Source organism: Mya arenaria, chromosome 8, assembly GCF_026914265.1.
Source record: "Mya arenaria isolate MELC-2E11 chromosome 8, ASM2691426v1".
NCBI lineage: Eukaryota > Metazoa > Mollusca > Bivalvia > Myida > Myidae > Mya > Mya arenaria.
The window spans coordinates 12,943,064-12,959,807 of record NC_069129.1 but is presented as its reverse complement, the minus strand read 5'-3'; the positions used below and the strand labels follow the sequence as shown (position 1 = coordinate 12,959,807).

Here is a 16,744-nt window from a genome sequence, read left to right as displayed (position 1 = left end):
CATGTCATTTGTAATCAGCAACATGTGTTTTTCAATATATAATAGTCAGTTCCAATCAATGGCGCTGTTTCGGCGCCATAGAAACTGTCGTAAAGATTACATTCTTTGCTCCCCTTTGTAAACGTGAAACCAGCGCACGTGTCCGTTGCTGAGCAACGGTCTGCACACATGATCTTTGACCTGGTAGACATTTTGCCAATGGTAACCACTGTTGAAGGAAGTGACGTGTCCTTGGAAAATATTTCAAAAGAACTTCTATCCGTTACACAAGTTTGGTTCGCTGAAATGGAACAATTTGGTGTTAGCGGTTTCTTAGTACGTATACATGACTGGTCATTTACTGACATGTATAGTGTTGTTTGAAGGTTCAGTCTCTTAAATTTATGAATGGGATGTTTGTCCTTTTGGAAGTTAAATAGGTCTTATCAATTTGGCGGTCAGGACATAAACTCGTAAGAAAATGAAGTTTTTAAATACTTTATAATAGTCAGGCATACCTATTGATGATTCGTACGCCCCGACAGGCCAATTCGCAGATGTGCATTCCAAGAGCGCATCGGCATAGTCGGTCTCGTCTACCTTAGTATCCCACATCAACCCGCACGTATAAAACCCGCGAAATGTTGGCAAAGTTTCAGATTGACCCGCACCGAACCTTATAGATCCTGGTAAACCTAGATCAAGCTTTTCGGCCGCAGTCGACTCCCAAACAAGTTGATCAAGGTACAGTTTCAGCTTTTTCGCACCTTTGTCATATTGGATGATCAATGAACGCCATGAATTGTTCATACTCATATTTCTGACATCAATGTATTGGTAAACTACCGTCTTGAGGGCGAACTCTACCAAAAAAGCACTTTCGGTATAGTAAGCTCTGATTTCTTTGATGTAAAAGTCCGTCGGATTAATGGCCGGCTGGTCTTGATGGTAGTGTAAAATAGTTCCCTTTGTGCTTAGTGGAGCAAAATGAACGAGGATTGAAAAGTCTCCGCCGACTAGACTCGTATCCGTTACCCGAACATCGACATACGAAGTCTGTGTACCCAAAAATACCGCGCTTTCGTAGTCCAGGCTCGGATGTGCTTGTCCAGTGGTGACATGACAGCCTTTGTCCCCGTCTGCTAAGTTTTGAACAATGTCCAGACTGAAGTTTCCGGGAACCAGCGGCCAAACATGCGTGGCAGTCGGGTAAGCCTGAACTGATCCAAGGCTCGTCACTGAAACAAGAGAAGATACTTTTAACATGGATTTCTCTGCAAAATCGACCATGCGTCATGTCGAGCCTAAAACTGGTGACTGGACTGTTAACTTGGCATAATTTTGTTAAACATTGGAAATCACATTTCTAACCAAGCTTTATTGAACTAACTCGTAAAGTTGCTCTTAACAAATTTGGACCCTCTTCGCCTTTAGGTATGTCAGGCCAGAATCTAGGTAACAAGGTCAATTATAAGAAAGATGTTGTTAACACAAAACCACATTTTGTTCCTGATCTTGATGACTCCTTCTGATGTTATGTTTAAATGAACAGGTCAGGTTCTACTAAGGGCTATGCCGGATCAAATAGTAGGTTGCATGATCTTAAGATAATGTTTAAAAATCTTATTAACACTATTGAGGTCAGATTTTCCATTCGATCTTGGTCGTTGGTCTCAATTGTGGTTTTTAAAATCTAGATATAAATCAACCGTCCAAGACAACCATTAGAACAAAGCGTTCACACCCCAGTTTGCAATGGAAATCGGCCAAGGTCTTTTTCTTGAAGAAAGGGTGGAAAAGTTCGATTATGAACCTTGTCTGGTCAAATATGGGTCGCAATAAAATAATCACACTGACAACTTTCAAGGATCGACTTAGAATGACTCGCACTAATAACATAAAAACAAGGCCAGCAGTAATGCGAACATGCTCGATTTGTTTCATGTTTTAAGTACGGCATACAGGACTGTACAGACAATATTCATGAATCCAGGAGCATGGCACAGGGATAAAATCGTTGTTTTGTCAGCCAATGAATGGCTGCATCTCGATAATTAATAAAGCCAGAGCTATTGGCCTTGAAACGTGTGCATATTGCCACTGGTAACGTACGCACCATGTTTTATGTGAACACCATGAACGGTGTTTCACATTTAGTAAGGCATTGCAAATATTGCTTTATCTGTTTATTGTTTTCATTATATTTTATAGTCATATAAGGTGGGGGTAATGTTGCAAGCAATTTAAGAGGCATTTATTGTTGAGTACCCTTGGAAAGTTATTCACTAAAGTTTTGAATGATAGACTTACTGATTTGGCTGGAAATTTTATACATATATATATATTGAGGCTCAGGCTGTCTTTTGACAACATATGGGAACTATTAATAATGTTTTTGTTTTGCATAATATTATAAACAATTAAAAACAAGAAGTTATTCACTGCATTTGTAGACTTTAACAAGGTGTTTGATTATATTGTAGGGGATATTATATGGTATAAATATATTTAACTTGGTGTAAGAGGTTATATGTTAGTCAATTTACGTTGAATGTACATGCATGTTAAGTCTAGAGTTAAATATAAAAATGTTTTAAGTGATAGTTTTACGTGTTTGTTAAGTGTACGTCATGGAGAATACTTACCCCCATTTTTATTTTCTATGTATTTATAATATATAATATAAAACAGTATCTCATGACTAATAACCACCAGGGTATAAATCTAGACGCGTTTAAACTATTTATAAATTAACATTATTGTATGCTGGTGGTTAGGTTTTGTTGTCAGAATCAGAGGCTGGTTTACAAGATATTTTATTACTAGATAGATATTGTGATAGAAGTTAAGAGTAAATTCACAAAATACAAAGGTTTTGATATTAAGGAAAGGAGGTAGATAAATGAGGAATTTGAAATTTTGGTATTAATGCCAGGACTTAGAAATTGTTGACAAGGTAACATGTCTTGGAATTGTTTTTACACCAGGGGGTTCGTTTACTAGTACGTTTGATACATTATCTGGACAAGCTATGGAGGGTATATATAAACTTAAGCAGTGCTTATTTAAATTTCCAATGTTGTCTGTGAAACATTGATTATATATTTTTTTATAAACTTATATATCCTGTTTTAAGTCACGGCTCAGAAATGTGGGGTCTTCTTAAAATTCAGCAAATAGAGATTTTTTATTTTTTGTAAGGAAGTATTAGCGGTAATAAAACAAGTTTAAATAATTGTGTTTATGGTGAACTAGGTAGGATTTAAATGTTTAGTAAACGTTCTGTAAATGTGATTAGATATTGGCTGAAATAGTAAGTATGCCAACCATAAAATATGTCAAAATTGTATATGATAAAATGTTATTAAAAGTATATAGATCATAATAGATCATGGATATATATGTTAAGGTGTTTATTACAGGGATATTGGTTCAATGATGTAAGGTTAAACCAAGGAGTTGGTGATTTCGCATGTTTTAAGCAGGGATCACTGATATATTTATACAAAATTGGAGCTCAGGATTAACTGAGTCTACCAGAGCTTAAACTTATGTGTAATATGCAGATTTCAACTTAATAACTTATTTAAAATATGTTCATATTGATTAGTATAGATTTGAATTGTCAAGGATGTCTGCGCACAGATTACAAATAGGGGCTTGGAGTTGCCATAACCATCTGCTATAACTCATTCGGAAAGAAAATTACATTTATGTGATGTACTAGAAGATGAATATCATTTTGTTCTAGAATGTAAATTGTATACTGATATTAAAACAAGGTTTCATAGATAAATATTATTATGCAAGACCGAATTTGATAGAATAGGATTATTCACCTCTCAAAATACAAATGTAAGTAGAAAACTATCAATATATGTATTCAAAGGTTTCAAGGTGGGAAAGACCTACTATATTTTTTATTACAGAAAATACTTATTTACTCCTATAGGTATTTTTATGTCACGTGTTCTATGGAAATTTGCTTGATAAACCAATTTGTAATTGTATGATATAATGATTGATTGGGCATTGACTATGTTATATGCATAAACGTATGTTATTGATTGTGTACGAATGGTCATATTGCCTATTGAATTCTGAAATAAAGTCTAAGACTCTATGAAGAAAAGGCAGCCCCACATTACGAGAACTAACAACATCCATATATCAAAGAAAAGCAGGCTTAAACTACGAATACTAATTACAGCAATATATAACGTAAAAGCACTCTCAAATTACAAGGACTTTACTCAGTAATATGTAAAGGAAAGACAGCCTCAAAGTACGAGGACTAACTACAGCCATATACATAAAGGAAAGGCAGCCTCAAAGTACGAAGTATAACTACATGTACATTCATATATCAATGAAAAGCAGCCCAATAGTACAAAGACCTACTACAGCCATATATAAAGGAAAGACATCCCAAAAGTAGGAAGACTAACTACAGCCATATATAAAAGAAAGGCAGCCTCAAAGTAAGAGGACTAACTATAGTCATATACATAAAAGAAAGGCAGCCCAAATGTACGAGGACTAACTACGGCCGTATATAAAGGAAAGGCAGCCTCAAAGTACAGGGACTAACTACAGCCATATACATAAAAGAAAGGCAGCCCAAATGTACGAGGACTAACTACGGGCGTATATAAAGGAAAGGCAGCCTCAAAGTACAGGGACTAACAACAGCCATATATAAATGAAAGGCAGTCTCACAGTTCGAGGGCTTACTTCACCCATATATAAAGGAAATGCAGACTCACAGTTCGAGGGCTAACTATTGCCATATATAAAGGAAAGGCAGTCTCACATAACGAGGACTTCCTCTAGAGATAGTATACTAAAATGCTATATAACCAAAGGTTCGTTTTCGAAGTGAATTGTTATAAATTATTATGAATTATCGTCATTGTGGTTCGTGCCTTTGTATTTTTTGACTACGTGAATATGAATGGAATAATTCACAATTGACCTCCCTAGGTCTTGACTAGGGAATTCGGCGAGCACCAGGAAGCTGCGAAGCACATATTGTTAGTTGGTATTTTCCCCACAATCCTACATATATCCGGGTAAAACCTAAAGTTTCACTTCGTTTGGTAGTTAACTTTGTTTAACTCTAGTTCTGTGGACTCGTTCCAATGACCGAAAATAGTGGTCCGGTAGGTCGCTCCATAACTCACTACCGTAGAGGGCCTTTGGAAGCACAGTGCTTAGGTACTGTTATTTAATAGCAAGAGGGTGCATCACTGTATTGTTTAGTCTGCAATCATTTAAACTAAAAAAAACGTTCAACGTTATTTTGTACAGCACATTTCAATAGATTTGTTGAGATCATTTTAGCTAGTGCACATAACTTCAATATGTGTATAATTGACAGATTCCAATATAAATGCATTATTTATGAACCACTTTCTTTTCTTTTGTGACCTTATAAATTCACTTCCCTTTCCATTGAACACGATAACGGTGCATTTGTTTTGATTGTACTCGTACCGATCAATGTTTGTTTTTGGAGCACATTTACATCAAAGATTGAACTTTTTTGGTGTAAAAAACAGCATCATACCGTCTGCTACAGGGAAAGCAAAACTAGTGTCGTTTATTTTCAGACTTTGTTTTTCTCAATAAGCCTGTTTATATAGATGCCATAGTAGAACGCGCTTAAGCACTGTCTTTGGCTGGAAACCACTCAGATAAAATATTGTTTGTCTGAAAGCAGCTATAATATAAATATAGCACGCTGCATGGTATTTTAAGACATTAAAGGGAACTCCATGGAAATAAAGTTTGATGGTCAGTATTTAAAAAAATCAAATTATCAATTGCTTTTTTTTTCGCATCGAGATGACAAGAGTATAATTTGGATCCGTTTTCACGTGCAAAGAATGTACATTCCTTCACCATGAACGCAGAAGACATGCAACTCATCCTTTTTTAAACCCGCCTTGTAGTCCGTGTACAATAACTTTGTTATGCATATCATTTATATGTGATTTTTTTCGTTAAATTCTAATATGGTTGAGCATAGTGAAATCGCTCTGGAGTTATTGGGGTCTAACTTATTTTTGTTGCCGCCTTTGAATCACGTAAATATCCCTCTTTTCATTTTTACAGAACAATAACCAAACTCATTTTTGTGAAAAGTAACTGTTAAACACGTAAAAGTAGGATCCGCCGTAATTAATTTTCTCATAGTAAATACCATCAAATCTCACATGTATTGTTTTTGCATATTTTGAGATATATTTTCTGATATAATAATATCACTGTTGTCTGCTGCTGTAATGGTTTCGTTCATTTTTCTAAATTGTGTTCCAACATTTGATTGTCATTAAACATAGATTAGTCTGAGGGTGTGTATAAGATTTCGAAATATTTGATCCAGCCGCTGTTTATAACCTTAGGGGCTTTGCACACTTTCCCGTTAAATCATCTCAAATGTTTAAGACCTTGATTTTTTCCTCTTGTCTATTTATGAGTTTCCAACATGCAGCATCATCCTCTGCAGCAGTATTGTTTAATTCATTTTTCAAGTGTTTTATTATATTCTAACACGCATTCGTGATGTGCTTCTCGCAAAATATGTGTTTCAAGTTATTATAGCATTCAGACTCGTTGCCCCTAGGCTGTTGATGAGTTTTTATCCATTTATTCCGCACTTCCAACATTGATTTGTGCATCTTTGTTAATTATACATTCCGGAATGGGTTTATACAATCTTAATATAGAGGTTTTGGGATTAATGTCCAATTAGTATTATCAATAACATCAACAACATTACTTTACAAGAGGTCTATATCATGATCACAATACATTTAAGCCTAGGACATTCTCAAGAATGGTGTTATTTTGCATGTAACCAGGATATCAATCAACCTGCTGTTGTGTTATACATTTAATATACAAAGAAAGGCAGCTAACTACATATGTATATGTAAGGAAAGGCAGCTAACTACATATGTATATGTAAGGAAAGGCAGCTAACTACATGTGTATATAGAAGGAAAGGCAGCCTTATATTACGAGAATTTACTACAGTCATACATCAAGCAAAGGTACGGTGGAAAAAAAACAGTCAAGTCACTCGGCTTCTGTCTATTTTAGATATTTAAGTTCACACGAATTCATACTCAAGACTCAAATTGCAAATCGTAATATGGTTGTAACGTTCCATTGCCGAGAGAGGTAAGTTAAAACTGCAGTATATTTAAACAGAACAGAACAGAACAAAGTTTAGTTCGTATAAATTCACACAATAAAGACAATGATATACTAGTAAGTCAAAGATGACCCTTGATCATTGATAAATTGAATATTCTGCATATATACATATATAAATTCTATCACATTGTTCTATTATGTTCAAAGGTTTTGAAAACAAGACGACGAATATCGCCCTATATCGCTCACGTGAATAAAATAACCACTACATGAAACTACATATACCTTATATCAAAGGACAGGGATTTGCAGTTTCAGAGGAGGAGATTTAAAAAAAAATCGTCATGTACTGTATTATAAGATTTATTGTAGAGCGCCAATATAGATGACCAACAGCGACTGGGTTCTTGAGAACATACGTTTATAGACCTTTCAAATGACCCTGCTCCCCCCAGGGGGAATTTTGAAGCTTACGATTTTCTTAAAGGTTAAGCAAAACGCAACAAAATTAGATATGTTTACGCTTGAGGAAGGGGGCATAAATGAGTAAAGGACTTTTAAACTACGTTACCCTAAGTAGTTACTTTAAGTTTTATCTGTACTATTTCTTCCATGTTTAATGACCGTTTATGAGATAAAAGTTGGTAAATCAGCGTTCTTAAGTTCGATGAAGGTTTTCTAATAATTACCAATTATTACGCAATACCGCGCGAATTGGTGTAAATTACTTTAATGTTAAAACGTAACATATAAAGCAACAGAGTGCTTATACAAATAAAGTCATGCTAGTTTGCTTGATGAAAGAGGTATGCCATTTCTTATATACATATTAGACGATTTCATCAATAAATCCATAAACGAGAGTCTTATATGATTGCGCAGATAACGATGGGTAATTTACGTTACTTTTAGTTATATTTTGCATAATAATGATTGATGCTGCTAAATGATGAAAACCCTTTACACAATTAATCGCTGTAGTTATACACACATTATATTCTGGTTTTATTTCTAATTTGAACCAGTGATAAAACCTACGTAACCATGATTACGTTACATAGACAAAAGATTTGAACGTTATTGTTAAGTTTCATATGGTAAATGGGTAAGATCAAATAGAGTTGCAATCAATTAAATGTTAAAACACAATTATATAAAAACATATGTATTTTTCAACAGAGCTTGCATAAAGGCATAAAAAAGATTTTTTTAATTCATACTCAATACAGCGTGAAAATTCATTAAAATGCAGTTTACAATGGAAAAACTTTATTTCGTAAGATCAATTAGATTTAAAATTGTGCTCATGGAACGGGCTAGGCAACTATGGAATAGGTCATTTAAAATCCATTTGTGAACAAAACTGCCCTCTATGGTCAAGTTATATGGTCCTTAGTAACTGCTGATAGAATGGCTTTTAAAACCATGTGAGGATGTTGCACAAACATATGTCGGCAATGCAACACTTCAAAGCCTACCATGAGTATCTGATACATTCGAAAAGCTGGTTGATTACCCTAATTTATTCCAAGTTGAATGTATAAAAAGAACTGCGCTTACATTCCTGATAGCTGGTCCCGAAACGAGAACTCCTACCTAAGGATGGCTTGTATAGGCAACAATGACATACTAGTAACCTAAATGTCATGTTTACTTTTTGACCAAGGGAAAATTGACAACTTTGCAGAAACGTTTTGAGACCCTGTTATTCTAAGAAAAATATGTTCAAATCTTATAAGGCTTGAAGGTGTCAATGCTGAACTATTTCACAAGGAGGCATTGTTTTCATCCTAACAAGAGGCAGGCATTAAAACGGTCATCGTACAATGACCGATATTTGTACAATGACCGATATTTGTACAATGACCGATATTTGTACAATGACCGATAGGATGTTTATGTTAAGTTTTAAATGGCCTATGAAAATCTTATTTTAGTTCCTTTTTAGCTCGACTATTCAAAAGAATAAGGAGAGCTATCCTAGTCACCCGAGCGTCGGCGTCGGCCTAACCACTTATGTTAAAGTTTTTGTAAGAGTTTTGTACCACCTCAAATATTTTTAAAGTCCATTGACATATGGCTTTGAAACTTGTTCACCATCATGCACCCAACCTGTACACAGGAGGAGGTAACTCCATCAAGCATTTTGACAAAATTATGCCCATTTTTCTAATTAGAATTTTCGTTAAAGTTTGCGTACCACCTTAAATATTTTCAAAGTCAATTGACATCTGGCTTTGAAACTTTGCACTCTTGTTTACCATCATGCCCCCAACCTGTACAGAGGAGGAGGATGTAACTCTATCAAGCATTTTAACAAAATTATGCCCCTTTTTTACTTAGAATTTATGTTAAAGTTTGCGTACCACCTAAAATATTTTCAAAGTCCATTGACATATGGCTTTGAAACTTTGCACCGACCTGTATACAGGAGGAGGTCACCGTATTGAGTATTTTTGACAAAATTATGCTCCTTTTTCGACTTTGAATTTACGTTAAAGTTTGCGTACCACCTTTAATATTTTCAAAGTCAATTGACATCTGGCTTTGAAACTTTGCACTCTTGTTTACCATCATGCCCCCAACCTGTACAGAGGAGGAGGATGTAACTCTATCAAGCATTTTAACAAAATTATGCCCCTTTTTTACTTAGAATTTATGTTAAAGTTTGTGTACCACCTCAAATATTTTCCAATTCAATTTATGTAAATATCTCAGCACATCATGTATTGAATTGAAATCTAATCTAACAGTGATCCATGTATGTTTCGCCAAAACATTTCAATCCATACACCGAAAAGCGGCGGAAAAGTCGAACGCGCTGTCTCTGTGACAGATCTTGTTGTGAATACTAAAAAAAAAAACCTCTGAAATGTGGCTGCAATTGGTCTAGTGTTGGGAAACGTTGACAACGGACAACGAACAGTCCCCGACCACACAGGGTCGCCGTTGAGCACTACTTCGTGCTCATTTGAGTTGAAACTATAAGGAAAGTCTAAGTCTAGAACGAGACTTAAAACCGTCCGTAAACATGGACCCTGAGGCAATATTCAATACTGATCTTACTGGTATCCTTTGTTATGCCTCAGTGATTCCTGTTGGTCAGCTAAAAATACATGCCAATCAAAACACTTAGTTTCTAGTCTTACATTTAAGTTCAATCCAAGTTGCTCATTGAATATACGGCCACTGAGCATATAGTGCACGGGATCGTTCGAAGGCCGTCGCCCTTCCGTCGGTCGTTCGTGATTGTTCTTAATCAGTTTTCCGTCTGAATCTTTTGGCAACTTGTATAAAAAAAATCACAATAATTAATGATCGGCAGTTCTCTTTCAAGGTTGTTTGGTTTAAATTCTATGATGAATGACAATGTTTAAAAGAAATGTACTTTTGAGTTAACAATACGGAAAATCACGCCTTTATATGCACATGCACGCTTTGGTGCCATGATCGTTTCCTAGAAAGTTCATTACTAATGCATTATTAAAGATTTAAAACTGGGCCCCATTTCAAGCTGGATTACAAAAACAAATCTGAAAGCAAGATCAATTTAATATCTATCGTTTCAATCATGAACAATTACTGAATTAGTTCAAATTGATTGGATGACGTGACCGTCTAAAGGCGTGGATTCTAATCGAGGATCATGTGAGTGAAGTTAGCAGCACAGCAGCATAGCAGCAAGCTGCCAGCAGCAAGTTGCCAGCAGCAAGTTGATATGCTGCTGGCAGCTAGCTGCTATGCTGCTGGCAGCTAGCTGCTACATTTTTAAATATGAATATAATAATTTATATGAACTATATACTACTTTAGTTAATCATTGTATGCTTTCCAGATGTTTATAGGAATATAAATAGTGGTAAGAAAAAATGAGATTGTACTGTTTTAGCTTAATGTTTGGTAAACTTTTGATTACTTCGGGTCTTTTTGATAAGCGGTCCACCAACACAGTTATTTTCTTGCGAAAGAACAATTTCTCATCTTTCAAACCAGCAAGGGCCAACGGGACCATACCAACTAAACGTAATCTTTATTTATAGTAAGGAAACTACAATGCCTAAGATTTGACTACCATTACGTGTAGGTATGATAAATGTTCAAATCCCATGCGGACGAAAAGTGCAGGGATGAACTAGGCCACGAGCCCTACAATGTGTGCTATTTCGATAGTTGGAGCTTTTGGCCTGAGTAGGCGAAAATAGAGCTCGAAAATCGAAATTTGCTGCTGTAAAAGCCATTTTGGAGACGCACTGACCCGAAAATTCGAGTAAGGGGACCATAACGAAAAGTGCAGGGATGAACTAGGCCACGAGCCCTACAATGTGTGCTATTTCGATAGTTGGAGCTTTTGGCCTGAGTAGGCGAAAATAGAGCTCGAAAATCGAAATTTGCTGCTGTAAAAGCCATTTTGGGGACGCACTGACCCGAAAATTCGAGTAAGGGGACCATAACGAAAAGTGCAGGGATGAACTAGGCCACGAGCCCTACAATGTGTGCTATTTCGATAGTTGGAGCTTTTGGCCTGAGTAGGCGAAAATAGAGCTCGAAAATCGAAATTTGCTGCTGTAAAAGCCATTTTGGGGACGCACTGACCCGAAAATTCGAGTAAGGGGACCATAACGAAAAGTGCAGGGATGAACTAGGCCACGAGCCCTACAATGTGTGTTATTTCGATAGTTGGAGCTTTTGTCCTGAGTAGGCGAAAATAGAGCCCGAAAATTCGACTGAGGGAACTTTAGCGAAAAGTGTAATGTTGAACATTCTTCGCTTAACACTCCTTTGGCTCATGTTCAGCTAGGGATTGTCAGATTCATTCGAAACAATCATGGTTATTTAAAACTCATTAAAAAGTATATGTAACTGAATTCCAGGCAGGGATCTATTCTGCAAGTCAATGGAGATTTATTAACGCCGGCTAGTAGACAACAGGTTTGAATCCTAGGCGCTGATTTGCAATTGAAGCGGGTCCGTCTAGCGCAGGTTCGAATTAAAATTACCGAAAATAAAACAAACAATAGGCGAATAACACCTGCTCAACAAAAACAATAGCTTTTTATATTTAGAGACAGATATTGCCAAAAATTTACATTTAATGCTTTATATAAAGAAATTTGCAATCCCCAGTTCGCATCTAACGACAAACATTTTGGATGGTATAAGAGGTACGGAGTGTAAACAGTGTTTAAGTAGAGGGGGACAGAGGGGGTTTCATTAAGCAAATTCTGTGTCACAGATTTGCACCAAAAAGGTTTTTTCTGTAACGAATCTCAGGACATTAATCTAATAGAATTTGTTACGCTTTGATGTCATAATTGTAAAAAAGTACCAAAATGTAAAAAAAAAAAAGATTGTGTCCGAGACTGGGTTCGAACCCGCGTCGCTAAAATTGAAATCCGGCGTCTTCCTTACTGAGCTACCATGACTATGAGAGATATAAATTATAAAGCTATGTCGGTAGTATCACCTGATAACACCGACTAGCCAATCACACATAAGGAATGAATTCTACCTGGTAGATATACCCAGTAATTTTTTTTTTTTAATGGTAAAATACAATATAACTGTCAAACTGAAATAAATTGTAAACTATGTGGTACTTCAATTAGTAAGTTTCAATGCATTGTACACATCGATGCCAAGTGTATGTCATTATTCGACAATTTTATTTTTTTCCGCTATTTTATTATCTGTGAGACAGTCCCTTTAAAAGAACTGCAACAAAGTATACGCTGAACTATTTAAACAACATATTAGACATTGAAACACTGATTTTAAATCCTCATCATCCTGTCATTGGAATGTTAAGATAACAGTGACTTTGATTGTTAAGAAATACTGCAGATCACAAGTGTTTCCATTAAACTTCTAGAGCAGTAAAGATTCTGAAGTTCTGAAGGGTAATCGATTAAACTTACGCGGGAGTGGACGTGGTTTTAAGTCAGGGGTGAAAAAATAGTAAAACTTGCTATTTTTAGTGAATAAACGGATACTATTAACAAAAAGTGTATAGAATACGAGATATGTTATGGGATATCGTGTATCATGACTAAAAGTAAAAACAATAAAAGAAAGGATCGGAATAGCAGTGGAAATAACAGTGATTTAAACAGGAGTAAAATCTGTAAACAAAGAGGCCCATCAGAGGATTTTGACCATAATGTGAGTGACATAATAAGCCAGGCAAATGCTGTTTTATATGCAGAAAATGGTGCTTTGGATAAGAACTGTGATAATAGTGTATTTATAAGTGACGATACACAAGAGGAGGCTGTTACTGGCGGCGACAAAATGGCAGAGGGCGGCCGCGAGCCAACCAACAGGGACCTCATGGATTGCATGAAGGCCATGAGTGCGAAGTTGGCAGAGGTGGAAAAGAAACTGGGAACTATGGAAGTGTTAGAAAAGAAAGTGTCGGACTTTGATAAAGAATTGAAGAAAATATGGTTGGCCCTCGACGATCGAGCGAAGACAACAGAGGATCGAGTGTCAAGACTGGAGGATCGCGTGGATTCAGCAGACATGGGGACGGGCCTTGTCTCCAGCAGGGTGGCGGTCCTGGAGAAGCAGAGGGACGAGTTGCGCGACGATCTCACATACATGAAGTCGCAGTCTATGCGCAATAACCTCGTATTTACTAACATCCCCGAGGACAACAGTAGCGGAAACGAGAGAGCCGATGTCACTGAGAGGAAACTGCGACAACACCTGCAGGACGCCTTGATGATTGCCAAGGAGACGGCGGACAACATCCGGTTCGAGCGTGTACACAGGACACCGGGTCAGCAAATCAGGGGCAAAGTTCGAAACATTGTGGCCAAATTCACGTTCTTCCAAGAACGCGAAAGTGTGCGTAGGGAGTGCAAAGTTTTCTGACTCCTCATTGAAACATTCAAAAACACTACTACCTAAAGCTGAAAAATATTTTTAAACGTTTCATTTGATAAGCTATTATTCGTTTACTTGGAATTAGATTTAAAATATTTCCAAAAGTCTCTAGGTTTATGTTTCTTAAGTTGTTCTATTTCTTGCATTTTTAATCTGAATGCAGAATTTTTCTTCTTTTTAACAATACTTTTATACACATGCTTACATTCTACTAATAACAATCTATTTTCAAGTGATTTATCGGTATTAAATACACGTAATGACTGTAAGTAAACAGTATGCGCTTCAATACATTCAGCGTCAAACCAGTCATTCTTTTTTACACAAGCATACGAAAAAAATAAGGTTTATTACTATAATGAAAACGTTTTGAGAATAAAGGATCCGCAACAGTTCGTACAAGATTCGAAAAATCATTAACAGCATCTTTTACAGATTGTCTAGTGCTATCAATATTATTAATAATAGTATTGAATTGTGGCAGACAGCCAATAATTCCTGAGCGAAACTGTTCTCTATATTCGTTGTTCCATTTGTACTTTATCTCTGATCTTTCTTGATCTTCTTGAGTAATATAATTACATAACAGTTTAAAATGCAAAGGTGAGTGGTCACTCCATTGATTAAATGGACAAATAGTGAAGTCGCCAATCATTGAAAAGTTTCGCTCATGCATCAATAGATAATCTATAACGGAACAACCATTATTTGAAAAGTATGTATAATTATTTGAGTTGCCTACTCTACCATTAACAATGCGTATTGATGACGATTTACATAAATCTAATAACTTAATTCCGTGACTATTATTTACAATGTCGACAGAGGCCCGCACAGGGGTACTGTCTGGTTCATAATCTAAATCGTTAAATGAAATATTAACATTATCATGTATAATAAAATCATGTTTTTTACCTATTCTACTATTTAAATCGCCAGTAATAGCTACACAGCCTAAATCACTGTACTCAGATATATCGTTTTCAAGCGTGTCAAATAAATCAACATTGTTGTTAGAAGCATTATAAGCTGGCGATTCTTCACCCCATAGGTAGACACCACATAAATAAATATCTTCTTTGGTCTTAAAAAATGAATGATCTAGCTTTAACCAAATAATTGTATCATGATGATTTCTAATAATTTCAATTCCATCTTTTAAGTGATCCTTATAATACAATACGATACCTCCACTACACCTACGAGCATTTCGATGTTGGAACTTGCGATAAAAATTCAGTGAAATATAACCATTTAAAGAAACATTGCTAAGAGAATTAGTCCATGATTCGTATAAGAAACATATATCAGAATTAGAAACAATATTTACAAAATCAAGTGATTACTGTTTCTCCTGAGTAAGGCCGTGCACATGTCTAATATGTTGTTTAAATAGTTCAGCGTATACTTTGTTGCAGTCCTTTTAAAGGGACTGTCTCACAGATAATAAAATAGTGGAAAAAAATAAAATTGTCGAATAATGACATACACTTGGCATCGATGTGTACAATGCATTGAAACTTACTAATTGAAGTACCACATAGTTTACAATTTATTTAAGTTTGACAGTTATATTGTATTTTACCATTAAAAAAAAGATTACTGGGTATGTCTACCAGGTAGAATTCATTCCTTATGTGTGATTGGCTAGTCGGTGTTATCAGGTGATACTACCGACATAGCTTTATAATTTAATTATGTCTCCCATAGTCATGGTAGCTCAGTAAGGAAGACGCCGGATATCAATTTTAGCGACGCGGGTTCGAACCCAGTCTCGGACACAAACTTTTTTTTTTTACATTTTGGTACTTTTTTACAATTATGACATCAAAGCGTAACAAATTCTATTAGATTAATGTCCTGAGATTCGTTACAGAAAAAAAACTTTTTGGTGCAAATCTGTGACACAGAATTTGCTTAATGAAACCCCCTCTGTCCCCCTCTACTTAAACACTGTTTACACTCCGTACCTCTTATACCATCCAAAATGTTTGTCGTTAGATGCGAACTGGGGATGCGAACTGGGGATGCGAACTGGGGATTGCAAATTTCTTTATATAAAGCATTAAATGTAAATTGTTGGCAATATCTGTCTCTAAATATATAAAGCTATTGTTTTTGTTGAGCAGGTGTTATTCGCCTATTGTTTGTTTTATTTTCGGTAATTTTAATTCGAACCTGCGCTAGACGGACCCGCTTCAATTGCACATCAGCGCCTAGGATTCAAACCTGTTGTCTACTAGCCGGCGTTAATAAATCTCCATTGACATGCAGAATAGATCCCTGCCTGGAATTCAGTTACATATACTTTTTAATGAGTTTTAAATATCCATGATTGTTTCGAATGAATCTGACAATCCCTAGCTGAACATGAGCCAAAGGAGTGTTAAGCGAAGAATGTTCAACATTACACTTTTCGCTAAAGTTCCCTCAGTCGAATTTTCGGGCTCTATTTTCGCCTACTCAGGACAAAAGCTCCAACTATCGAAATAGCACACATTGTAGGGCTCGTGGCCTAGTTTATCCCTGCACTTTTCGTTATGGTCCCCTTACTCGAATTTTCGGGTCAGTGCGTCGCCAAAATGGCTTTTACAGCAGCAAATTTCGATTTTCGAGCTCTATTTTCGCCTACTCAGGACAAAAGCTCCAACTATCGAAATAGCACACATTGTAGGGCTCGTGGCCTAGTTCATCCCTGCACTTTTCGTTATGGTCC

At 36.1% G+C, this 16,744-nt stretch overlaps 1 protein-coding gene across 2 annotated transcripts in view; it reads right to left on the bottom strand.

Annotated features, from left to right (window-relative positions):
- Window positions 1-13: 13 nt before the first annotated feature.
- Window positions 14-16,744, bottom strand: part of LOC128242362 (uncharacterized) — a 43,229-nt gene continuing 26,498 nt past the window's right edge. For both annotated transcript variants that reach the window (XM_052959490.1, XM_052959489.1), the window contains exons 2-3: window positions 498-1,217; window positions 14-280 (exon numbers count right to left, since the gene is read on the bottom strand). In XM_052959490.1, the coding sequence (XP_052815450.1) occupies window positions 15-280; window positions 498-1,217 (986 nt within the window). In that variant the 3' untranslated portion in view covers window position 14. The remainder of the gene's footprint in view (window positions 281-497; window positions 1,218-16,744) is intronic.